Here is a 26,949-nt window from a genome sequence, read left to right on the forward strand (position 1 = left end):
TATTTCCTTGCGCCACTCAAGCTGCCCGGGGGTTGCCCCGAGCGGGGAGCTCACACGGCCGAATCGAACGAAGAACGCCACTTGACCGACTCAGAACGAGACGGTTCCGGGGCCAAACCAGAGCCGGTCTCGAACGCACCGCCCAGACACGGAGGGTGACACGCCCCCTCCACCACTCTAGCCATGACTGCCCCACGGTGGCTAGGAGATGTTGACTACCTCGCCTGGTGCGCAGGAGGTCGTGAGTTCCATCCCGACCCTGACGCCTGCTGCTGCTGTATATTTTGAGTTTGTGGTGTCTCTCTCATCATCATCACGGTGGCTAGGAGATGTTGACTACCTCGCCAGGTACGCAGGAGGTCGTGGGTTCGATCCAGACCATGACAATGCCTGCTGCTGTATATTTGGAGTTTGCGTGTCTCTCTCTCATCATCACGGTGGCTAGGAGATGTTAACTACCTCGCCGGGTGTACAGGAGGTCGTGAGTTCCATCACGACCCTGATGATGCCTGCTGCTGTATACTTGGAGTTTGCGGTGTTTCTCTCATCACGGTGGCTATGAGATGTTGACTACCTCGCCTGGTGCGCAGGAGGTCGTGGGTTCGATCCAGACCATGGCGACGCCTGCTGCTGTATATTTGGAGTATACCCGGGGGGGGGGGGGGGGGGGATGAAGTCTCCAAGGCTAAACTAGACCCCCCGGGGGTTTAAACTCGACTGGGCCAGACCATACCGCTCCTGGCCAGACTATGCCCATGTGAAAGTTCACAGGCAATTATCCAGACAGAGAACAGGCGACAACGAACTTCAATCGATATCTAAAACGCGTACGCGTGGAAGTAAGAATCTAAATTTGATCAATTGAAGCATTTTTAGGGTTCAGGGGTTATTATTAAAGTTTTTTTCTGGTTGAAGCAGTCAAAGTCGATGTGTTTACAGTTTAAAATAAAATGTTGGAAAAATTTAGTAATTCACGTGTATATCGCTCTAACGCCATTACTATCATGGGGGTATGATTTGGTCTAGAGGGGCATCATTTGGCCTAGCCAATAATATTCCCGGCTATAATCTAGCCTAGGCCGTTTAGACCCCGGGTATACTACACCTGTGGGTATACTACGGTCTGTGGGTATACTCCGGCCTCTTACACCGGGTAAAGTCTCGTAAATGGAATGACCATTGTCAGCCGTGATTGATCTATGGCTGAATGAAAGCCTCCCCAGCTATCGTCATCTCTCAAGATCCCAACACAGGATTCTGTCACGTTGACAAAAGAACAACGGGTCTCACCTGAGTGATCTGTACAGGTTACTTCTAAAAACACAAACTTTGTCCTAACATCACTTATTCAATGTTTGACCCTTATAAATAAAATGTTGCATGTACACAAAATCAGTGTTCATTCTAAATTATTGACAAGACATTTTACATTTTAACAAAATGTAATTACTGCAGTGAAATATACTGCACCAGGTTAAGCTATTTCAAATAATTATGCACCGTCTGCTTAACAGTGGATGTAAAACATACTATTGTGTCATTCAAAACGAGTAGGCCATTGCATGCTTGCGTCTTGAGTCAAAATGTAGCAAATTCTCAACATTACCGACAAATTACACAACTGAGATGAAACATCATCGTCCCCCTACTGACAGGCTCTTGTTCACACATTCTTTGGTTCTTTCAGTAAAGTCATGTCAGTAGCAAAAATAATAGTAGATCAGGAAGTTTCGATCGTAACACAGGGATCTACCCAACTCACAGAAAACACAAAGACTGACCGCTCACTCTTACTCTGCAGGTTGAACCTAGGAACTGAGTGTTCAACTTCACATTATTGTCATTAAAGGCCAGTGACAAGGGTGCATCTATTGGAGCGACATCGTCTCAGGCTTATACATCTGCCGGGTCTCCATTTTACTTTGTGTTGTCTCAGAGGAAGTCCACCCACACCTCCACCTCCACAAACTGCTGGGAGTTGCCTCGCTCTGCCTCACAGTCAGAATTCTCCTCCTGCTTCACGTTGCCTCCATCGATGTGAAGGTCACATTTTGCAGTTTAATCTTCATCTTCACATATTACCTTAACTTCTTCGCTCTTTACGATCACTTCTTCACATTCCACCTCGATACCTTTAAGTGTCCAAGCTGGGATTTTCCTCCGGTTCTTGTTTGATGACGGATGGGCTCATTGCGGCACTTTGACTTTCACAAGCTGATTTCAGACTCCACTCCTTGCAGATCTTGTGATGCTTGTGTGTTCTCTGGTGTACTTGAAGATTTGATGACCGTGCAAACGCCTTCCAGCCAAGTGCACTTGAAGGGTTTCTCTCCTGTGTGTGTTCTCTGATGATTTTTAAGAGTAGATGACTGACAAAATGCCTTCCCACACACAGTGCACTTGAAGGGTTTCTCTCCTGTGTGTGTTCTCTGGTGGGCCTGAACAACGGATGCTTGTGCAAACGCCTTCCCGCAAATCGTGCACCTGAAAGGTTTCACTCCAGTGTGTGTTCTCTGGTGTATTACAAGATTATGTGACTGTGAAAATGCCTTCCCACACACACTGCACTTGAAGGGGTTCTCTCCCGTGTGTGTTCTCTGATGTATTACAAGATTATGTGACTGTGAAAATGCCTTCCCACACACACTGCACTTGAAGGGTTTCTCTCCCGTGTGTGTTCTCTGGTGTCTTTGAAGAGTTTGTGACTTTGCAAACGTTTTCCCGCACAGAAAGCACCTGAAGGGTTTCTCTCCTGTGTGTGTTCTCTGGTGATTTTCAAGATGATATGACTGTGAAAATGCCATGCTACACACACTGCACTTGAAGGGTTTCTCTCCCGTGTGTGTTCTCTGGTGTTTTTTAAGAACAGATGACAGTGGAAATGCCTTCCCACACACAGTGCACTTGAAGGGTTTCTCTCCTGTGTGTGCTCTCAGGTGCTGTGTCAAATTTCCAGTGCGATCCGTGCTGTATGCACTCTGGTCGCATTGTTGCCTTGCCGTACCGAGCTGTGCTGACTGCCTTTGCTCCATTAGACCAATTCTGCAGAGGAAGCGTCGAAGGAAGCGTCAGCTGCAGACAGATAATAGGAATATCCACACCATTCTAGATTTGAAGCTTTCGTGACTGCAAGGATTCATATTCTTAGGTTTTTTCGGTAAAGTCACGTAGGTAAAAAAATTAAATTAATAAAAGTAAAATAAAACAAATTAAAAAATTCACGACGTTTCGGAAGCAACACAAGCCTCCGTCTTCAGGTGGAACCGTCACAGCCACGACAGCTGTATCAAATAAAAAAAACACAGCTGTCGTGGCTGTGATGTTTCCACCTGAAGACGGAGGCTTGTGTTGCTTCCGAAACATCGTGAATTTTTAAATTTGTTTTATTTTACTTTTATTAATTAATTTTTTTTACCTACGTGACTTTAACGAAAAAACCTAAGAATATATCCACTCCGGTATCGAGGCACAGAAGAACGCATACGTACAGTCACACGTGACTTACACGTCTATACTTATTCATATATTCATGATGTAGTAAAAACGTTTCTCAAATTCATCACACGGGCTGTGATGGCACACAATGAGAGGGCAAGTGGTCATAAATATGCCTGGGAGCCCTCGTATCTTAAAAATAAATGTTAACCCAAAACTCCGAGCACACAATTTCAGCTGTCTGGCTACAAAAGGAATATGTATAAAAGCTAAATTCAGCTGACATTGCAAAGGGTGTTAAAACAATTCTATTTGTGTTATGCAGAAATGCATAAATTCATGTTCAATCGCAACTCAGGTGTGAATCCAGGCTCAGATGTCCTTGAAGGCTGGGATGAACAGATCCGACTTTCAGCTGCACGTGTGTGCTGTGTTAACTTCCTGTTTCCATTCTTACAAAGAGTTCCAGAGGAAAACAAAAACAAACTATTGTTGTGATATAACCTCCGTGTTCAACAGAGTTAATAGACTTTACTGCAAACACAAACTTGACACTGTCACACACTGGCATGGTTCACAGGTGGTGGTGTGTCCAGACCCATGCCTGGCCACCTTCATCTGCTCAGAATAAATGATTCCTCACTCCACCAAGTAATTAATTGAGGATCAATCAACATAGCCGAGGCTAACTGAAGTTTGCGTGTCTCTCTCTCTCCGTGGTGAGATGTTAACTACCTCACCTGGTGTACAGGAAGTCGTGGGTTCGATCCCGGCCCTGGCGCCTGCTGCTGCTGTATATTTGGAGTTTGCGTGTCTCTCTCAAGTTCAAGTTCATTTCAAGTTCAAGTTCATTTATTAGGTATAGCCCTGTGAGCCATTCAGCTCTTGAATCGGGTGCAACCGCAACAAACAAAAAACAAAAACATGAACAAAAAAACATCTTAAAGTGAATATGTGACTAAGTGCAAACATAAAATCCAAGAAAAGACAGCAAAAAATATTGCAGAAAAAACACCGTATACCAACGCTGTGTGCAAAAATCCCAGTGGGATGCAAGTCAAACAACAACAACAACCACAAGACAACTTAGATTAAGGCCATCAGTCTAACTCTGTACTACAACAACACAAACATGGCTAAACCAATACACTTTTCGAAATCACCAAAATAAAGCCATGAAGGCAATGAAAAAGCAATCATAGGAACTGACGGAATTTTCACAATAAATGGCATAAACAACATGTACTACCAAAACCCTGCAGCCATAGCTGGCTGCATGAGTCACTCCACAACAGCAGGAGCATCAATCGGAGTATTGTAATTTTTCAATGCACCTTTAAGATCAGCACACTAAATCAAAACACAGGTCATACTTTGTAGCGATCATCCGGAGCGAAACATTTTATTTTAGGTCACTGAATAGCACTGGCAGCTAGGGGTGTACAACTCCTCTAAAGCAGTTTTGAGTGAAGATCTCATAGGTAGTGACTCAAGTTTCAATTTATTTGCAACAGCATTCCAGACCCTGGGGGCATCAATAGCAAAGGCCCTTCCTCCAGTATATGTACGGCAATAGGGAATATTAAGCTGGTAAATGAGTGTAGACCTTAGGTCAAATTTGTTCTTTGAAACAGAGACGAGATCCAGCAGGTAATCTGCAGATTTTTTTGCAAGTACATCATGAATAAATAAGATCTGGTGCACAAGCCGTCGAACATTCAGAGATGTTAAGTTTGACCCAATGTAGAGATCACAGTGGTGAGTCCTATATGGGCAGTTCAATGCAAATCTTAAGGCCGAGTGATACATTGAGTCAAGCTTCTTCAGTACAGTACTTGGGGCTGATTTATACACAATGTCACAGTAATCAAGTAGAGGCAGTACGGTAGCTTTAATCAATTCCAAACGGAACATAGGAGGGAAGCAGTGCTTGTGTCGATATAGAAAACCAATTTTAATTTTTGTCTTTTTCCCAATATAATCAATGTGATCTTCAAAATTCAGTTTTGAATCCAGGATGACCCCAAGATACTTATAGATCTTGACTTGCTCTATTTGATCATTATTTAAGGTATGTAATTGGGGAAAAATAACTTCCCGCTTTAGTCCTGGTGAGAAGCATAGCACCTTGGTTTTGGCAGGATTTAGGACTAGTTTAAGAGCAACTAGCTGATGTTGTAGTTTGTTGAAATCACTCTGGAGCTTAGCAATCACGTCATCCGGAGAGCGGCCAGCAGTAATTAGTACCGTGTCATCTGCAAAAAGATTTACCCTGGAATAATCCAGTTCAGTGCCCAAGTCATTTACATAAAGAGAAAACAAGAGGGGGCCGAGAATGGAACCCTGTGGAACCCCTTTTGTTATCTTAACACTGTTTGACTTCCAACCATCTGTGAATACAGTTTGGGTGCGAGAAAAGAGGTAATTTTTTAACCATTTTACTGTGTTTTCGGAAAAACCGAGGCAACTTATTTTACTAAGCAGGATGTTGTGGTCTACTGTATCAAAAGCTTTGGACAAGTCAAGAAAATACAGGCGCAGTACTGCTTATTATCAAGGCTACTGTAAATGTGATGCGTGGATTTTTCTCCGTATCTCCCAGGTTTGCCCTCCACATTTAGAGTCAACATCAGCACGCGTTTAGCCTTATTGACCGATACACATTTCCACACGTATTCTTGGTTCTTTCGGTAAAGTTACATAGATAGAAAATATCAATAATAGATAATAAAATTAAATAAAATAAAGACCACTTGTGTTGCGATCGAAACGTCGTGTTTTTTCTCTTAATTTACAATTTTATAATTTTTATTTCATCATCTGTTATTTTTATTAAATTTTCTGTCTAAGTGACTTTACCGAAAGAACCAAGAATATGAATTCCTGCAGTCACGAAAGTTTTAAGTCCACACATTCACACGCAAGTTCACAAAGCCTCACCTTGCGTTGTGGGCAGGTAGCTTCTGAGAACAAGAGTGGTAGAGCAGCTCAAGCCGGCTTGGCCTGTTAACAAAAATAGAAAAATAGAAACGGCATGAATATTTACAGTGAGGAAAAAAAGTATTTGATCCCCTGCTGATTTTGTACGTTTGCCCACTGACAAAGAAATGATCAGTCTATAATTTTAATGGTATGTTTATTTGAACAGTGAGAGACAGAATAACAACAACAAAAATCCTGAAAAACGCGTGTCAAAAATGTTATAAATTGATTTGCATTTTAATGAGGGAAATAAGTATTTGATCCCCTCTCAATCAGTAAGATTTCTGGCTCCCAGGTGTCTTTTATACAGGTAACGAGCTGAGATTAGGAGCACACTCTTAAAGGGAGTGCTCCTAATCTTAGCTTGTTACCTGTATAAAAGACACCTGTTCACAGAAGCAATCAATCAATCAGATTCCAAACTCTCCACCATGGCCAAGACCAAAGAGCTCTCCAATGATGGCAGGGACAAGATTGTATACCTACACATGGCTGGAATGGGCTACAAGACCATCGCCAAGCAGCTTGGTGAGAAGGTGACAACAGTTGGTGCGATTATTCGCAAATAGAAGAAACACACAAGAACTGTCAATCTCCCTCGGCCTGGGGTTCCATGCAAGATCTCACCTCGTGGAGTTGCAATGACCATGAGAATGGTGAGGAATCAGCCCAGAACTACACAAGGCAGCTGGGACCATAGTCACCAAGAAAACAATTGGTAACACACTACGCCGTGAAGGACTGAAATCCTGCAGCGCCCGCAAGGTCCCGCTGCTCAAGAAAGCACATATACATGCCCGTCTGAAGTTTGCCAATGAACATCTGAATGATTTAAAGGACAACTGGGTGAAAGTGTTGTGGTCAGATGAGACCAAAATGGAGCTCTTTGGCATCAACTCAACTCGCCGTGTTTGGAGAAGGAGGAATGCTGCCTATGACCCCAAGAACACCATCCCCACCGTCAAATATGGAGGTGGAAACATTATGCTTTGGGGGTGTTTTTATGCTAAGGGGACAGGACAACTTCACCGCATCAAAGGGACGATGGACGGGGCCATGTACCGTCAAATCTTGGGTGAGAACCTCCTTCCCTCAGCCAGGGCATTGAAAATGGGTCGTGGATGGGTATTCCAGCATGACAATGACCAAAAAAACACAGCCCAAGGCAACAAAGGAGTGGCTCAAGAAGAAGCACATTAAGGTCCTGAAGTGGCCTAGCCAGTCTCCAGACCTTAATCACATAGACAATCTGTGGAGGGATCTGAAGGTTCGAGTTGCCAAACGTCAGCCTCGAAGCCTTAACGACTTGAAGATCTGCAAAGAGGAGTGGGACAAAATCCCTCCCGAGATGTGTGCAAACCTGGTGGCCAACTACAAGAAACGTCTGACCTCTGTGATTGCCAACAAGGGTTTTGCCACCAAGTACTAAGTCATGTTTTGCAGAGGGGGTCAAATACTTATTTCCCTCATTAAAATGCAAATCAATTCATAACATTTTTGACGCGTCTTTCTGGATTTTGTTGTTATTCTGTCTCTCACTGTTCAAATAAACCTACCATTAAAACTACAGACTGATCATTTCTTTGTCAGCGGGCAAACGTACACAATCAGCAGGGGATCAAATACTTTTTCTTGGTTCTTTCGGTAAAGTCACGTAGTAGGGCAGTAATAAAATAATAAAAAATAAAACATAATAAAATGGTATAATAATATAATTATTTTATTGTTTTTCGGTAAAGTCACGTAGAAGGTAAGTAATAAAACAACAAAAAATAAAACAATAAAATAATATAATAGTAATATAATAATTTTTACGTTTTATTTTTATTATTTTATTATTTCCCTTCTACGTGACTTTACCGAAAGAACCAAGAAGTTGAATCCCTGCAGCCAGGCCGCGCCTTGTAATGTTCCAACCTGGACATCGATTCCAATGCTACTCAATAGACATCCCTACGAGAGGCTCTACCTTGGTAAACAACAACAACAACCACAAACCACCACGAGAATTAATCACCTCAGATTTCAGAAAAAGCGCGGAGCGGGCAGCTTCCTGTTACCTCGTGACGTCACACGGCAGCAGAAAGTGACATAACGTCACTTCCGAGATACAAGACAGTCCCCTCAACACTGCCGCATAGACTCAACACTGCTACCCATAGACTCAACACTGCCCATAGACTCAGCACTGCACTATAGACTCAACACTGCACCATAGACTCAACACTGCACCATAGACTCAACACTGCACCATAGACTCAACACTGCCCATAGACTCAACACTGCACCATAGACTCAACACTGCACCATAGACTCAACACTACACCATAGACTCAACACTGCACCATAGACTCAACACTACACCATAGACTCAACACTGCACCATAGACTCAACACTGCACCATAGACTCAACACTGCACCATAGACTCAACACTGCACCATAGACTCAACACTGCACATAGACTCAACACTGCACCATAGACTCAACACTGCCCATAGACTCAACACTGCCCATAGACTCAACACTGCCCATAGACTCAACACTGCACCATAGACTCAACACTGCTACCCATAGACTCAACACTGCACCATAGACTCAACACTGCACCATAGACTCAACACTGCCGCATAGACTCAACACTGCACCATAGACTCAGCACTGCACCATAGACTCAACACTGCCCATAGACTCAACACTGCACCATAGACTCAACACTGCACCATAGACTCAACACTGCCCATAGGCTCAACACTACCCATAGACTCAACACTGCACCATAGACTCAACACTGCACCATAGACTCAACACTGCCCATAGACTCAACACTGCACCATAGACTCAACACTGCACCATAGACTCAACACTGCACCATAGACTCAACACTGCCCATAGGTTCAACACTACCCATAGACTCAACACTGCACCATAGACTCAACACTGCACCATAGACTCAACACTGCCCATAGACTCAACACTGCCCATAGACTCAGCACTGCCCCATAGACTCAACACTGCCCACAGACTCAACACTGCACCATAGACTCAACACTGCACCATAGACTCAATACTGCCCATAGATTCAACACTGCACCATAGACTCAACACTGCACCATAGACTCAACACTGCCGCATAGACTCAACACTGCACCATAGACTCAGCACTGCACCATAGACTCAACACTGCACCATAGACTCAACACTGCACCATAGACTCAACACTGCCCATAGGTTCAACACTACCCATAGACTCAACACTGCACCATAGACTCAACACTGCACCATAGACTCAACACTGCCCATAGACTCAACACTGCCCATAGACTCAGCACTGCCCCATAGACTCAACACTGCCCACAGACTCAACACTGCACCATAGACTCAACACTGCACCATAGACTCAATACTGCCCATAGATTCAACACTGCACCATAGACTCAACACTGCACCATAGACTCAACACTGCCGCATAGACTCAACACTGCACCATAGACTCAGCACTGCACCATAGACTCAACACTGCCCATAGACTCAACACTGCACCATAGACTCAACACTGCACCATAGACTCAACACTGCCCATAGGTTCAACACTACCCATAGACTCAACACTACACCATAGACTCAACACTGCACCATAGACTCAACACTGCACCATAGACTCAACACTATACAATCCTAAAATATAATCTTCATCTACCAACTGCGCTTTAAAAGAAAAAAAACTGACAATGTATTATTTCCTACACAGATATAAACTAATGCACCGCGTTGTTCACGCTTCACATCTCACTGTGCAGTCCAGTGTCTCGTGACTCACCCACGCGGCCTGTACCACCGCGGTGGATGTTGAGGGGGGGGAGAGGCGGGGCCCTCCCGGCCAATGGGCCGCGGCGCTCACCAGCTCCACTGCGAGATGGGCTCGCCCAAGTTCCCTCCCCCCCCACCCCCTCCACTTGGTGGCGGGGTCCGACCACCCGCCCTGCCCCCACCCCAATGGAGGCTTCTTTCTCCACCACCACAGCTGCTGCTGCTGCCGGCGGCGGCGGCTTCGTGGCGTTGCTGACGTCTCTGTGACCCCCCCTCGTCCTGCCCCTTGACCGTGAGTAGCCCCCCCCCCACCATCACTCGTCACCCCGAGTCCACCAGCCACTTGGGGGTGGACTTCACTGGGAGCGGCTCTACAGCTCCTGCTCTGACGCCGACTTCTCCCGTCACTTACGGCAGCTCAGCGAAGCGTCTCATCGTCGTCATCATTGTAATCTGTGTGTGTCACGCTGTGTGTGTGTGTGTCACGCTGTGTGTGTGTGTCACCCTGTGTGTGTCACCCTGTGTGTGTCACCCTGTGTGTGTCACCCTGTGTGTGTGTCACGCTGTGTGTGTGTGTCACGCTGTGTGTGTGTCACCCTGTATGTGTCACGCTGTGTGTGTGTGTCACCCTGTGTGTGTGTGTGTCACCCTGTATGTGTCACGCTGTGTGTGTGTGTCACCCTGTGTGTGTGTGTCACGCTGTGTGTGTGTGTCACGCTGTGTGTGTGTGTCACCCTGTGTGTGTGTGTCACGCTGTGTGTGTGTGTCACGCTGTGTGTGTGTGTCACCCTGTATGTGTGTCACGCTGTGTGTGTGTCACCCTGTATGTGTCACGCTGTGTGTGTGTGTCACGCTGTGTGTGTCACGCTGTGTGTGTGTGTCACGCTGTGTGTGTGTCACCCTGTGTGTGTGTGTGTGTCACCCTGTATGTGTCACGCTGTGTGTGTGTGTCACCCTGTGTGTGTGTCACCCTGTATGTGTCACGCTGTGTGTGTGTCACCCTGTGTGTGTGTGTGTGTCACCCTGTGTGTGTGTGTGTCACCCTGTATGTGTCACGCTGTGTGTGTGTGTCACCCTGTGTGTGTGTGTGTGTGTCACCCTGTGTGTGTGTGTGTGTGTCACCCTGTGTGCGTGTGTGTGTGTGTCACCCTGTGTGTGTGTGTGTCACCCTGTGTGTGTGTGTGTGTCACCCTGTGTGTGTGTCACCCTGTGTGCGTGTCACCCTGTGTGCGTGTGTGTCACCCTGTGTGCGTGTGTGTCACCCTGTGTGTGTGTGTCACCCTGTGTGTGTGTATGTCACCCTGTGTGTGTGTATGTCACCCTGTGTGTGTGTGTCACCCTGTGTGTGTGTCACCCTGTGTGTGTGTGTCACCCTGTGTGTGTGTGTCACCCTGTGTGTGTGTGTGTCACCCTGTGTGTGTCACCCTGTGTGCGTCACCCTGTGTGCGTGTGTGTCACCCTGTGTGTGTGTCACCCTGTGTGCGTGTGTGTGTCACCCTGTGTGCGTGTGTGTGTCACCCTGTGTGCGTGTGTGTGTCACCCTGTGTGCGTGTGTGTCACCCTGTGTGCGTGTGTGTCACCCTGTGTGCGTGTGTGTCACCCTGTGTGCGTGTGTCACCCTGTGTGTGTGTGTGTGTCACCCTGTGTGCGTGTCACCCTGTGTGCGTGTCACCCTGTGTGTGCGTGTCACCCTGTGTGTGCGTGTCACCCTGTGTGTGTGTGTCACCCTGTGTGCGTGTCACCCTGTGTGTGTGTGTCACCCTGTGTGTGTGTGTGTCACCCTGTGTGTGTGTGTCACCCTGTGTGTGTCACCCTGTGTGTGTGTGTGTCTCCCTGTGTGTGTGTGTCACCCTGTGTGCGTGTCCCCCTGTGTGCGTGTGTCACCCTGTGTGCGTGTGTCACCCTGTGTGTGTCACCCTGTGTGTGTGTGTCACCCTGTGTGTGTGTCACCCTGTGTGTGTGTCACCCTGTGTGTGTGTCACCCTGTGTGTGTGTGTCACCCTGTGTGTGTGTGTCACCCTGTGTGTGTGTCACCCTGTGTGTGTGTGTGTGTCACGCTGTGTGTGTGTGTGTGTCACGCTGTGTGTGTGTGTGTCACGCTGTGTGTGTGTGTGTCACCCTGCGTGTGTGTGTCACCCTATGTGCGTGTGTGTCACGCTGTGTGTGTGTCACGCTGTGTGTGTGTCACCCTGTGTGTGTGTCACCCTGCGTGTGTGTGTCACCCTGCGTGTGTGTGTCACCCTGTGTGCGTGTGTCACCCTGTGTGCGTGTGTGTGTCACCCTGTGTGCGTGTGTGTCACCCTGTGTGTGTGTCTCACCCTGTGTGTGTGTGTCACCTGTGTGTGTGTGTGTCACCCTGTGTGTGTGTGTGTCACCCTGTGTGTGTATGTCACCCTGTGTGTGTGTCTCACCCTGTGTGTGTGTGTGTCACGCTGTGTGTGTGTGTGACCCTGTGTGTGTGTCACGCTGTGTGTGTGTATGTCACCCTGTGTGTGTCACCCTGTGTGTGTATGTCACCCTGTGTGTGTGTCACCCTGTGTGTGTGTCACCCTGTGTGTGTGTCACCCTGTGTGCGTGTGTGTCACCCTGCGTGTGTCACCCTGTGTGTGTGTCACCCTGTGTGTGTGTCACCCTGTGTGTGTGTCACCCTGTGTGTGTCATGCTGTGTGTGTGTGTCACCCTGTGTGTGTGTCACGCTGTGTGTGTCACGCTGTGTGTGTGTGTCACCCTGTGTGCATGTGTGTGTCACCCTGTGTGTGTGTGTCACCATGTGCGTGTGTGTCACCCTGTGTGTGTCACGCTGTGTGTGTGTGTCACCCTGTGTGTGTGTGTCACCCTGTATGTGTCACCCTGTGTGTGTGTCACGCTGTATGGGGAGCGGTAGTGTAGCGGTTAGCGTGCTGCGCTATGAACCTGGCGACCCGGGTTCGATTCCTGCTCACGGCCAACATCAGACGATTGTCTGAACCGGTCCCGGGCCTTCCCTAGGTCGACTCAGCCTCAAATGAGTACCTGGTGCGGTGTGTAAACATTGCCACTAGGGAGACAAAGGCGGTCGGGCGTGGTGCTGGCCACCCACCCCCTCGTGTACCGTTCCGGCCTTCATAGGTGCTTGCTAACAGCACTTGCCCCTACAGTCTGTTAAGGCTATATGGGGGATCTTTGTGTGTCACCCTGTGTGTGTATGTCACCCTGTGTGTGCGCTCCCTCTTGCGTCCCAAGTATTCACTACACAATAAAAATTCTCACGACGTGTCGACTGCAACACGAAACGTCGTGAGAATTGTTATTGTTTTATATTTTTATTATTTTATTGTTTCCCTTCTACGCGACTTTACCGAAAGAACCAAGAAGATGAATCCCTGCAGTCACGAAAGCTTTAAATCGAAATTTAACGTCCCGGAGATGAATGAAATTGAGCTGTGGATGAGTAACAGCGCCACTTACGACTCTGTGTGGTGTTTGCTCGCTTTGTTAACGACGCTGCTTTCTTTATTGTTTGCTGTTGTTACAGGCGAGCCCGGCGGCCCCCTGCAGAAGAAGTAAACAAGACGCAACAACAACAGGGAGGAGGGTGGTGGTGGAATGTAAACAAGAACAACAACCCCTACCCGCCACCACGCGGCGTGTTGTCGCGTGACGAAAGTAGCAGCAGCGTCATCATCATCACCACGTGTAGCAGCAGCGTCGTCATCATCCACGCAATGTCTGCCGGCAGGGATGACTCCTCCTCCTCCTCGACCTTCTACAACGGCGAGGAGTTGCACAGCGACTGGCACCAGTCCACGCTGCCCAGCGAGGACATTTGGAAGAAGTTTGAGCTCCTGCCCCCCGCGCTGGACGGAGCGAACTCAACGCCAACGCCGCCGCCCTCGGGCGATCCGAGCCGCGAAGGCGGCGAAGTGGCGAGCCGCGGCCACGTCTGGGACCCCGCCGGCGGCAGCGGCGTGGGAGCCGTGGGAGTAATGCTGCTGCGGGACTGCATGTGGAGCAGCGCCGCCTCCTCGGCCAGAGCCACGCCGGGGCGGCTGGCGCCCGCCGACAAGTCGGCGCCGCCGCCGCCCGCGGTCTCCCGCGCCGTGCCGAGCCCCGCGGCCGCCGCGGTGCCCGCCGAGATGCTGCCCTTTGAGCCGGGAGGGCGGCACCTGCCGGCCGAGGGGCGGGAGGATGGGGAGACTGTCGTGGGCGGGGCGATGTCTCCCGGCAACGAGACGCGCAGTGATTCGGGTGAGACTTGCACGCTGTTTTGCGTGTTTCTTTATTCGGTCGTGTTTAGCGCGGTCGTGCCTTTTGTTTTTTTCGGTCAAGTCACGCAGGTCAAACATGAAATTAATCACGACGTTTCGGAGGCAACTCGAGCTTCCATCTTCAGGTGGAACAGTTACAGCAAAATCACCGTATCAAGTGAAGCGAGCTCTGAGAGACACGAGATTACATAGAGGTTAAGAGGGGGGGGTGGAGCCTAACCCCGAACCCTGACCCCTAACCCCTAACCCCTGACCCTAACTCTAACCCCTACCCTAACCCCTGACCCCTAACCCCTGACCCCTAACCCCTGACCCTAACCCTAACCCCTAACCCTGCAGTGAACTGTGAGGCTGCTAAAGTTGGTCAATGACATCCTTCCAAAAAGTATGGATCCTTGCAGTCACGAAAACTTCTCGAATTAGCTTGTTCATCTTCGTTTACAACAAACTTACAGTTGTCAAGCTCACTACACGAATGTTGCGTGTGTACATTTCAACAGGTCCTGTACCTGTGTAATGGGTTCCGGAGACACTTGTAGAAGTAACTTCTTTATTACAATACAACACCTCAACAGTGCTGATACTCTGTTATAGCCTAGGTACACAGCCTAGATACACTACTCTGGCTACGCTCTGGGGTCCTCTGGCTACAATTACCCTAGGGGAGCTACCTGACCCAACCCAGCCACGGTGGGGGGGTCTGGACTCGGAACTTGCCCTTACAAGGACGTAGAGCCGGGAGTCCCAGAGTCCCACCACTGGCCCTCACAGCATCCCGGCCCTTACAAGGACAAGCGGGACGAGGGGGTACAGGGTCCTAAGCTGGCTGGCTGGCGGGTCTTGACCTGCGACTGGCCCCGATCGTCCAGGGAGCTGCCCTTTTATGCCTCGTGCCCAACGAGGGGTGGGGCTGTGTGTGCCCCCAGATATCCCACAGAGCACACACAGCCCCCCTGTTGGTGGTGCCAAGGGGCTTAACTGTCTGGGCTGCCTGGGATCCTAGCGCCTGGCACCGAGGGCTTCTCTGTCTAGGGTCCCAGAGCCCCCAGCAGCTCCTCCCCTCTTCTGGCACTACACCTGCGCAGTTTAGGTTTATAATGTTGCATTTTTCTACATTGCGTTGCTGACGTATACGTGTTTCCCTTCTGCAGACAATGACGACGACGCGGAAGATGGAGAGATTGACGCGGTGACCGTGGAGAAGTGGAGCCACGCCAAAGCGAGTGTGGCGCTACGCGCCGTGCACAACACAAACACGGCCCCCCTGTACAACGACAACAACCGGCGGCAGCAGCGGCGGCGACTCGCCCCGCCGGCGTCCACGCCGCCCGTGCACCAGCAGCAGCACAACTACGCCGCCCCCTCGCCGCCTGCGCGCGGGGCGAAGACGCCGCCCCCGCCGGCGCCGCGGGGATCCGCGCGGAGCCGGGGCGCCGCCGGCGGGGCCGGCTCGTCCCGCGCCGTCTCGACGGGGAGCGGCGGTGGCCCTCGGAGCTCCGGCGGCTCGGAGGGGCTTGGCGAGCGGCACAACGACCAGGAGCGTCGGCGGCGCGACTCCATCAAGAAGGGTTTCCAGTGGCTGCGCGGCGGCATACCGGAGCTGGCGCACGACGAGAAGGCGGCCAAGGCGCAGATCCTGAAGCGCGCGATAGAATATTCGCGCACCCTGAAGCGCGAGGAGGAGAGACTCAAGGCGGAGAAGCGGCGCGAGCAGATTCGACGTCGGGAGCTGCTGGCGAGGCTGGAAACCCTGAAGAACTCGTTGGCCGAGCGGTCTCCATTTGCATCTCGTTTAAAGACTTTAAACCGAAAGTTACTTTTGTTTTGATATTGGACGAAAGCCTCTGGCGACCGGCACAGTTGAGCCTCTTTGCCATTGAGTGGTATTATGCACCGTGACCTCGTTTGCAACGTAATGCCTCTGAATATTTGACTGCCAAGGTTTGAGTTGATGGGAATGGTAAGTTGTACCTCAATAGACATTTCTGCACAAATGATGCTTCAATGTGGCAAATACTGCCATTAATGCTGTTCCATGGCGATTTTAACTTTTGATTTTTTTAATTTTTTCATATAAAACATGGAAAATGTAGGCACCAAAAGTTGTTACGTAATTACCCAGGGTTTTTGTAAGATTTAGCGCGAGTAACTTTTTGAACAAAGTTGTTCCTGTCAATAGTGCAAAAGTTACATTTAGTAACCTTTTTTGAATGTCCCTTAAACAAGGGGTGTTGTTGCTTACTTTGCATCGCTGATAAACTCGGTCTTTTTGCCGTTGAGCTCAAAGCGGCCTTAGCAGCTGCGAAGCGTTCGTTGCAGCACTTTGTGTACCTCGCTGTATCTTTATCTCTTATTGGAACGTAAATAAAGCCCACAAGACACCAAGTGCCTCGTGCGTGATTGTGTTGCACCCTGTTGCACCCTTCACTTGCTAACGCGCGGATGTAGAAGGGACCTTGGCCAAGTTGCACGTGTCGGCATCTCAGGCGCCGGCAGCATCGAGCTGCTGCACCAGCTTCTAGCGCAGTCTCGCCTCGCGCTTCACGCGCCCCACTCTGGTGGGATGTTGGCCCATTCTTGGTTTTGGTGGATGTTGAGAACTTTAAACCGTGACCTCCGTACCGTCTAAACCAGGGGTCCTCAAACTACGGCCCGCGGGCCACATTCGGCCCGCCGAGGACATTTATCCGGCCCATGGTCACTAATTGGGCTGCGCTTGTGAGCACTAATTTGGCTGCGCTGGTGAGCACTCATTGGGCTGCGGTGGTGGGCACTGATTGGGCTGCGGTGGCGAGCACTGATTGAGCTGCGGCGGTGGGCACTGATTTGGCTGCGCTGGTGATCACTGATTGAGCTGAGGCGGTGGGCACTGATTGAGCTGCGGCGGTGGGCACTCATTGGGCTGCGCTGGTGAATGGTTCAATGGGCCAATTGACTGGATTTGCCCGCCAGGCCTAAGGCTGCCAGCCCTCCCCTGGCTGCGCTTGACTGGCTCTCCCTCCCTCAGCTCCCTCACTTGCCCCTCGGCTCCACTCTCAGTGATATTCCTGTGTGCTGAGTAAATGATAGAGGGGTAATAACAGATTGATCTCTGGAGGGGCTGCCTGCTGTTTTCCCGTGCTAGTCAGTGACAGACAGCCGAGGAGTAGGAAACCCAATTTAAATGACAGTAAGTGCATTTATATTCTGATTGCTATTCAATTATATGAGGTTATATGTTGTATGTTGTGTAAGCCCCGGTTCATACTGTTGCGATCTCTGAGCAGTGCGAGTTCAGCCATATGCTTGTATGGCTGAACTTGCATTAGATTCGGAAGAAAAAAAGGCACATGTGCCTTTTTTCCTGCAGTGGATCGCATGGGTCTTCTCCCCCATGCGATCATATTCCTATGCGAGTTCGCAGATCGCACTGCGATCTGTGAACAAAACTGCAGGTGTAATTAACTTTGTAATGGCACCCACACCAGTGTGAGCCTGGGGTAAAAGTGGAGTTCCCCCAATCAGACTGCATTGATGGGCAGTGCAGTCTGTATGTCTCTGTGTGGGCAAAGTTATTGCTGCTATATTGTTTTTGTAGCGCTGTATATATATTGGTATTTTACTAATAGCAATTTTGACTCCCTAGGAAACAATGATGTCAAGAAAGAGAAAAATTGACTCGGAGTGTAGGATATTCAAAAAACAGTGGACTTATGATTACTTTTTCATGCAGTACAAGGAAAGAGCTGTGTGTCTGATATGCCAGAATATAGTGTCTGTGTTCAAAGAATACAATTTATGTCGACACTATGAAACTCAACATAAAGATAAATATGATTGTTTGGTCGGAGAAGTGAGAAAAGATAAAATATTAAAACTGAAAAATACATTAACTCCGCAAAATACTTTTGTGAAGCAGAAGCAGCTAAATATTTCATCACTGAAAGCAAGTTTTCAAGTTGCCAAGCTAATAGTGTGCACTGGCAGACCATTCGTTGAGGGAGAATTTGTTAAAGAATGCCTTCTTTCTGTTGCCAAAGAGATGTGTCCAGAGAAGGCCGATTTATTTAGTACAGTGAGTCTTTTAGGACCTACAATTACACGGAGGATTGAAGAAATGGGAGACAATTTCCATCAGCATTTGCAAAACTCCACAAAAAAAACTTTCCTATTTTTCCTTGGCACTCGACGAAAGCAACGATGTTCGTGATTCTGCACAACTTCTAATTTTTATTTGTGGGACGAATGACTATTTCGAAGTCACAGAAGAGCTTGCTGCACTGCAAAGCACCAAAGGAACAACTACAAGAGAGGATATCTATGAAAAGGTTTGCCAAACTGTGAATGGTTTGGAGCTGAACTGGGCTAAACTAGCCAGTGTGACAACTGATTGTGCTCCTAGCATGGTGGGGTCTAAGAAAGGAGTAATTGCTCGCATTAACCAAGAGATGGACAAACATAACCATTCTCATCCAATAGCCATACACTGCCTCATCCACCAACAAGCGCTGTGTAGTAAATCACTGAAGTGGGACTGTTAACTTCATTAGAGATCATGCACTAAACCACAGACAATTTCAGGAATTTCTGTCCGAGCTAAATGTTGACTATGAAGATGTTCTGTACCACACAGAAGTCCGTTGGCTGAGTCGAGGGAGAGTTTTGAAACGTTTCTAGGACTTACTTCCACAGATTACAGCTTTTCTGTTTTCAAAAAACAAAAAAGTACCAGAGCTCAATGATGCAGAATGGAAATGGCACCTTGCCTTTCTGACAGATGTAACAGAGCTACTCAACAGTTTCAATGTGCAACTTCAAGGAAAGGGGAAGCTCATCTGTGATATGTAATCACATGTCAAAGCATTTGAAGTAAAATTAGGCCTCCTCATCAAACAAGTGAAGGAGGAAAACTTCTGCCATCTTCCCACAACTCAAAATCTGTTAGCGGAAAAAACATTGGTTGCATTCCCAAACAAAACATGTGTGGATTCACTGGAAAAATTGCAAAAGGAGTTCCAATTTAGATTTAAAGAGCTTCATCTCCATGAACAGGACATACAGCTTTTCCATAACCCATTTTCTATTGACATTGAAAATGTGGATACAATTTACCAAATGGAACTCGCTGAACTGCAGAATTGTGACTCTCTGAAAGACGCATTCAAGTCAAGCAGCCTTCATAATTTCTATGCATCTCTCCCCTCTGAGACATATCCTCATCTCAGGAACCATGCACTCAAAATGGCAACCATCTTTGGCAGCGCTTATGTCTGTGAACACACTTTTTCCAGAATGAAACATTTGAAATCTCCAACCAGATCTAGACTAACGGATGCACACTTGCATCACTTGTTACGACTAGCAGTGACAAATATGGAACCGGACATTGACCAACTCATTAGCCAAAAGCAGGCCCATAGTTCCCATTGAAATACTGGCAAGTTTGTTGATTTAACTTTACTTGTTCTTCATTTTAAATATTGTATGTTCCCGTTTTGTTTCTTCACTTCAAAATAAGATATATGCAGTGTGCATAGGAATTTGTTAATAGTTGTTTTTTAACTATAGTCCGGCCCTCCAACGGTCTGAGGGACAGTGAACTGGCCCCCTGTTTAAAAAGTTTGAGGACCCCTGGTATAGAGTCTTGACGAGGGAGTTTTTCTGGGATGGATGGTGGTGGGAATCCGGTTTTAGGCAAGCATCCGTGTGGGTGGCTTTCCTGTAGACAGAATGGCTCATTGAACCATCAGGTCTCCTTTTAATTAGGACATCCAAAAAGGGTAGCTTGCCATCTTTTTCGACTTCCATGGTGAATCTGATGGCTGGGTGTATGGAATTGATGTGGTCGAGGAATTGGTCTAGAGCAGGCCGGCCATGTGGCCAAATGACAAAAGTGTCATCTACGTACCTCTTCCACAAGGTCGGGCATAGAGTGGCAGTCTGGATGGCGTCAGTCTCAAATTTCTTCATGAAAACGTTGGCTACAACCGGAGATAGGGGGGAGCCCATTGGGGTACCCTCAGTTTGTTTGTAGAAAGTTCCATTCCAGGTGAAGTATGTATTGGTTAAGCAGTGTCTCACCAGGGGGGGGGGGGTACCCCAGCATTCAGTCCTTGATGAATCAAGTCTTCAATGATTGCGATGGTGTCAGGTACAGGAACTTTGGTGAATAAGGAAACCACATCCAAACTGACAAGCAGGTCGTCTGGGGACAGGGAAATCCCCTTGATTGTCGATACCAGATCAGTAGAGTTTAGTACCGCAGAGGTGTTTTTTCCAGTGACAGGCCGTAGGATTTCAGACAAAAAACGAGCCCTTCTACGCGACTTTACCGAAAGAACCAAGAAGACAAGTCCCTGCAGTCACGAAAGCTTTAGAGATTTCCTCGATTAAGTAGATAATTCAGTGTGTAACAAAAACATGTTTTATTGTTGTCCCTGTGTAGTAAAGTGTTATTACCTAATAGCTAGTGCCTCAAAAGTAGAGAAAGTGGGCTCTTAATACTCCACACAAACGTTGCTTGTGTGACCCAGGACACAAAAGCGAAGTGAATAATCCACTCCATTAATAACAGTGTCACAACAACATTGTCCCTTAGTAGTACAGTTTTATTATCTAATAGCTTATGTCTCAAAAATAGAGAAAGTGGCTATTGTTAATCTCAACAAATTCTAAATTTGAAGCTTTCGTGACTGCAAGGATTCATACTCGGAGGTTTTTTTCAGTAAAGTCACGTAGGTAGAAATAAATAAAACTAAAATAAATTAAAAATAAATTTAAATAAAATCTCCTCACAAACGTTGCTTTTGTGACCCAGGACATTGATAAATTTAACTATTTTAAATAAAAAAACGTGGCGTGCATTTGTGTCATCCCTTCACGTAAAGTCCTGCTCACAAACGCAAAGTTTGTGTGGAATAATACTATCCATTAAACATACTTTGTAGGCATAACCAATTTAGCAACACACAACACTTTACTACGCAGGGTCAGACCTCGTGTTAGGTAGTCACCCGGCAGCGGTGTTCTCGTTGTTGTTGTTGAACTAATAAATATAATCTAGATATGCAAGGAGACCCATGCATTGTATAGGTAAACCCACTAAAAGAAACTCCTTAAAAAAAAACATTTTAATACAAATTTATTTTTTATTTTAAAAAATTGTAACATTTTTTTAAAGAAGTCGAGCGGACAACGTGGAAGTGAACGACGTGTCGCCCACGAGCTTTGAGCGCGCCACACGCACACAGAGAGAGAGGGGGACGAATGAAGTTGAATAATAAAACAACAAGTTTGAGTTGCGCAACACGCGCTCGGCGCTCACCGCGTGTTCAGAAGCTTCGTGGGCGACGCGATTCCAGAGCTCAGGGGCCGCGGCGTTCTCGATTCCCGGCGGGCAAATAGATATTTAATTAATAAGACGTCCACGCTTTTAAAGAGACGCTTAAGTGATTGACGCCGATTTTTATTGATTGCTTTATCAATTAGGTGTTTTTTATTTCGAGTGATGCACGCACACGACGCAGGTGAGCCTGAGGCACGTGGCGCCTGGTTGGTGTGCGGGCAGTACGTTGTCACAGTGAGCACACAGTCTCGTGGATTGGACAACAGGAAGTAGACTAAACATGTTGTTACAAGATGTTGACCACGACAAACAGAGGCATATCACGTGAAGTGAAAGCGTTGAAAAATATAAAGGGGCAGAAATGACTCCATCAAGAAAACTACATTTTAATTAAAACCCAGTACACATGCAACGTTGAGACAATTTGGTTAACATAGGTGTTCACACACAGTGTGGTTAACATAGGTGTTCACACACAGTGTGGTTAACAGGTGTACACACACAGTGTGGTTAACATAGGTGTACACACACAGCGTGGTTAACATACAGTGAGGGAAAAAAGTATTTGATCCCCTGCTGATTTTGTACGTTTGCCCACTGACAAAGAAATGATCAGTCTATAATATTAAAGGTAGGTTTATTTGAACAGTGAGAGACAAAATAACAACAAAAATCCAGGAAAAAATTTTATAAATTGATTTGCATTTTAATGAGGGAAATAAGTATTTGACCCCCTCTCAATCAGAACGATTTCTGGCTTCCAGGTGTCTTTTATACAGGTAACGAGCTGAGATTAGGAGCACACTCTTAAATGGAGTGCTCCTAATCTCAGCCTGTTAGCTGTATAAAATACATCTGTTCACAGAAGCAATCAATCAGATTCCAAACTCTCCACCATGGCCAAGACCAAAGAGCTCTCCAAGGATGTCAGGGACAATATTGTAGACCTGCACAAGGCTGGAATGGGCTTCAAGACCATCGCCAAGCAGCTTGGTGAAAAGGTGACAACAGTTGGTGCGATTATTCGCAAATGAAATAAACATAAAAGAACTGTCAATCTCCCTCGGCCTGGGGCTCCATGCAAGATCTCACCTCGTGGAGTTGCAATGATCATGAGAACAGTGAGGAATCAGCCCAGAACTACACGGGAGGATCTTGTCAATGATCTCAAGGCAGCTGGGACCATAGTCACCAAGAAAACAGTTGGTAACACACTACGCCGTGAAGGACTGAAATCCTGCAGCGCCCGCAAGGTCCTCCTGCTCAAGAAAGCACATATACATGCCCGTCTGAAGTTTGCCAATGAACATCTGAATGATTCAGAGGACAACTGGGTGAAAGTGTTGTAGTCAGATGAGACCAAAATGGAGCTCTTTGGCATCAACTCAACTCGCCGTGTTTGGGGGAGGAGGAATGCTGCCTATGACCCCAAGAACACCATCCCCACCGTCAAACATGGAGGTGGAAACATTATGCTTTGGGGGTGTTTTTCTGCTAAGGGGACAGGACAACTCCACCGCATCAAAGGGACGATGGAGGGGGCCATGTACCGTCAAATCTTGGGTGAGAACCTTCCCTCAGCCAGGGCATTGAAAATGAGTCGTGGATGGGTATTCCAGCATGACAATGACCCAAAACACACGGCCAAGGCAACAAAGGAGTGGCTCAAGAAGAAGCATATTAAGGTGCTGGAGTGGCCTAGCCAGTCTCCAGACCTTAATCCCATAGAAAATCTGCGGAGGGAGCTGAAGGTTCGAGTTGCCAAACGTCAGCCTCGAAACCTTAATGACTTGGAGAATATCTGCAAAGAGGAGTGGGACTAAATCCCTCCTGAGATGTGTGCAAACCTGGTGGCCAACTACAAGAAACGTCTGACCTCTGTGATTGCCAACAAGGGTTTTGCCACCAAGTACTAAGTCATGTTTTGCAGAGGGGGTCAAATACTTATTTCCCTCATTAAAATGCAAATCAATTTATAACATTTTTGACATGCGTTTTTCTGGATTTTGTTGTTGTTATTCTGTCTCTCACTGTTCAAATAAACCTACCATTAAAATTATAGACTCATCATTTCTTTGTCAGTGGGCAAACGTACAAAATCAGCAAGGGATCAAATACTTTTTTCCCTCACTGTACATATATTTTCCATAAGGAGGGACGTAGGGTGGATGTTTGAATGGCATCTGTCTCAAATTTCTCGATGGAAACATTCGCTACCACTTGCGATAAGGGAGAACCCATTGGGGTACCCTCATTTTGTTTGTAGAATGTACCATTCCAGGTGAAGTACGTGTTGGTAAGGCAGTGCCTCACTAAAGTTGGTACATCTGGATGTAGTCCTTGTTGGACCAAGTATTCAATGATTGCAATGGTGTCAAGTACAGGTACATTGGTGAACAGAGAGACTACATCGAAACTGACAAGCAAATCATCTGAAGACATTGAGATGTCCTTGATTAGAGAAACCAAGTGAGCTGAGTTAAGTACAGCTGAGGTGGACTTGCCCGTGAAAGGAAGCCGGGTCTTAGACAGAAATTGGGCCAGTTTGTAGGTGGGTGAGTTAATGGTGGAGACGATAGGACGGAGCGGGGTACCTACTTTGTGGATTTTTGGAACGCCATACAATCTGGGTGGTCTAGCAGCCGAAGGTTTTAGAGAGCGCTGCTTGGTCTGATCGATTAGAGAAGTTGATTTAGTGATGATATCGTTGTTTTTTGTGGCTAGGCAGTTGGTGGGATCTCTGTTGATTTTAGTATAGCTGCCATCATTAAGAAGGTCCTGAATTTTGTTGTTGTAAGTGGTTTTATCCATGATGACAGTGGCATTGCCCTTGTCGGCTGAGAATATGACAATGTCATCTATGTTTTTTTTATTTAGAGAGTTCAAAACGCTCGTCCTTGCTGATGTTGCTAATGGGTTTTTAGCGTTTTTGATAGCAGCAATTTCAGATCTAGAAACGTCTACCGGGATGTAAGAAATGTTAATTTCTCACATTAACATCACGAGACCCTGCCACTTCTTTATGACCCTTGGGCTACACCCATTCCAAACCTCTTAAAACAGTCTGAATCAGCAGCAGTCCACGCAAGAGAACCACCGCAATGGTGGTCGCGACAGTGAGACACACAGCCCATCACACAGCCAGAACCATCGATACATCGAGGCTAAGTGAGCAGAGATGTCCATGTTAGTGAGACCACAGCCCATTAATGCAGAAGCACCCAACAGGGCAATGCAACTCAGAGAGTCGGAGATAACAGCCAAACGGCAGGGAATAATGGATACACCACAGCAAGTTACGACTTTGCTTGGTTAATAACGTCCTTAGAATAATTGCTCAGCTTATACCCATCTTCTCAGTTGAAATGTTGTTTATATATTTGGATGGCTTCATGGACAAATCTTTGATGGTAGCCCGAAGGTTTGCAGAGTACCTTGGTTTCGGAAAAAAAAACAATATCGTGTGAGTCCACTGTAATTTAAAAATGATCAGCCACGGCAGAGGTATTGGTTCTGCCGTGTTTAAAATCTGCCTTGTGTTCGCAAACACGGTCCGAGACATGTCGTTTCGCTTCCCCAATGTAACTGCTGCCGCAGACACAACTTAGTTTGTAGACACCAGGGCATTGCATGTCAGGAATGACATCCTTCACAGATGGGATCAAATCGCGGATTTTGTGTACTGTATTGAATCGGACCTATATCTTGTGTTTAAGATTTTGGAAATCTTTTTGGTAACACCTATGTATGGCAAGGTGATGGCTTTGATTGGGTCCTCAGATGGTTGTCTCCCCATGGTTGGAGATACAGCTTTGCAGATTGTGCGGTCTGAGTATCCATTCACCTTGAGGGCTTGGTGTACGTGCTCCAGTCCACTGGCTAGGTGGCGCTGGTGGGAGATGCAGTGGGCCCTATGGTGTAGTGTTTTAATGAGGGAGTTCTTTTGGGCCGGATAGTGGTGGGAATCAGGCTTTAGATAGGAATCCGTGTAGGTGGCTTTCCTGTAGACGGAAAGTCCCAACGAGCCATCAGGCCTCTTCTCGATCAAAACATCCAGGAATGGTAGCTTGCCATCATTTTCCACTTCTATGGTGAATTTGATTGATGGCTGTATGGAATTGATGTGGTTGAAAAATTGGTTCAGTGCTGGCTGGCCATATGGCCAGATGACAAAAGTGTCATCTACGCATCTCTTCCACAGGGAAGGATGTAGCGTGGATGTCAGGATCGAATGTTTCAAATTTCTCCATGAAAACATTCGCTACCACTGGTGATAAGGGAGAATCCATAGGGGTACCTTCATTTAATTTGTAGAATGTACCATTCCAGATGAAGTGTTGGTAAGGCAGTGCCTCACCAAATTTGGTACATTAGGATTCAGTCCCTGTTGGACCAAGTCTTCAATGATTGCTATGGTGTCAGGTACAGGTATCTTGGTGAACAGAGAGACTACATCGAAGCTGACAAGCAAATCATCTGGAGACAGTGAAATGTCCTTGATTAGAGAAACCAAGTGAGCTCAGTGCTGCTGAGGTGGTCTTGCCCGTGAATGGAAGCAGGCTCTCAAGATGGAAATCGGGCCAGTTTGTAGGTAGGTGAGTTGGTGGAAACGATAGGACGGAGTGGAGTACCTTCTTTATGGATTTTTGGAAGGCCACAAAATCTGGGTGGTCTAGCAGCCAAAGGTTTTAGATAGAGCTGCTTGGTCGGTCCGATTAGAGAAGTCGAGATAGTGATATTGTTGGGTTTTTTAGCCAGGCAGTTGGTAGGATCTTTGTTGATTTTGGTATAACTGCCATCATTAAGGTCCTGAATGTTGTTGCATGTGGTTTTATCCATGACCGTGACATTAGCCTTGTCGGCTGAAAGGATGACAATGTCATCTCTCTTTTTCAATTGAGCGAGTTCAGAGCGCCCGTCACTGCTGATGTTACTAATGGGTTTCTTAGCATTTTTGAGGATGGCGACGATTTCAGATCTTGCCACATCTGCTGGGATGTGACCCAAACATTTGAGGGCTACGTCAACCTGGGCAATTATATCCACTGGGATGTGTTTGGGGCGACTGCAAAATTCAGCCCTCTAGCTAGTGTAGTGTAGTATGGAGGCATGACATCATACGCTCTGAGGTGCGATGACGTCATGTCACCTG

The 26,949-nt window shown here is 47.2% G+C and overlaps 1 protein-coding gene across 1 annotated transcript; it reads left to right on the forward strand.

Moving 5' to 3' along the window:
• The first annotated feature begins 10,362 nt into the window (after positions 1–10,362).
• LOC133362275 (N-myc proto-oncogene protein-like) lies at positions 10,363–16,419 on the forward strand. The gene is made up of 3 exons (XM_061581202.1): positions 10,363–10,518; positions 13,741–14,453; positions 15,625–16,419. Exons 2-3 carry the CDS (start codon positions 13,931–13,933, stop codon positions 16,299–16,301), a joined length of 1,200 nt encoding a protein of 399 aa, XP_061437186.1. The 5' UTR covers positions 10,363–10,518; positions 13,741–13,930; the 3' UTR covers positions 16,302–16,419.
• The last annotated feature ends 10,530 nt before the right edge of the window (positions 16,420–26,949 follow it).

This window comes from Lethenteron reissneri, unplaced genomic scaffold (genome assembly GCF_015708825.2).
Source record: "Lethenteron reissneri isolate LAM-NWPU_2019-01 unplaced genomic scaffold, ASM1570882v1 scaffold_1419, whole genome shotgun sequence".
NCBI lineage: Eukaryota > Metazoa > Chordata > Hyperoartia > Petromyzontiformes > Petromyzontidae > Lethenteron > Lethenteron reissneri.

Excerpts from the sequence above, each read along its gene's own strand:
- LOC133362275 (XM_061581202.1), top strand. The coding sequence starts at position 13,931 with ATGTCTGCCGGCAGGGATGACTCCTCCTCCTCCTCGACCTTCTACAAC. Across the intron at positions 14,454-15,624 it reads CGAGACGCGCAGTGATTCGG|ACAATGACGACGACGCGGAA; the intron begins GTGAGACTTGCA and ends TCCCTTCTGCAG.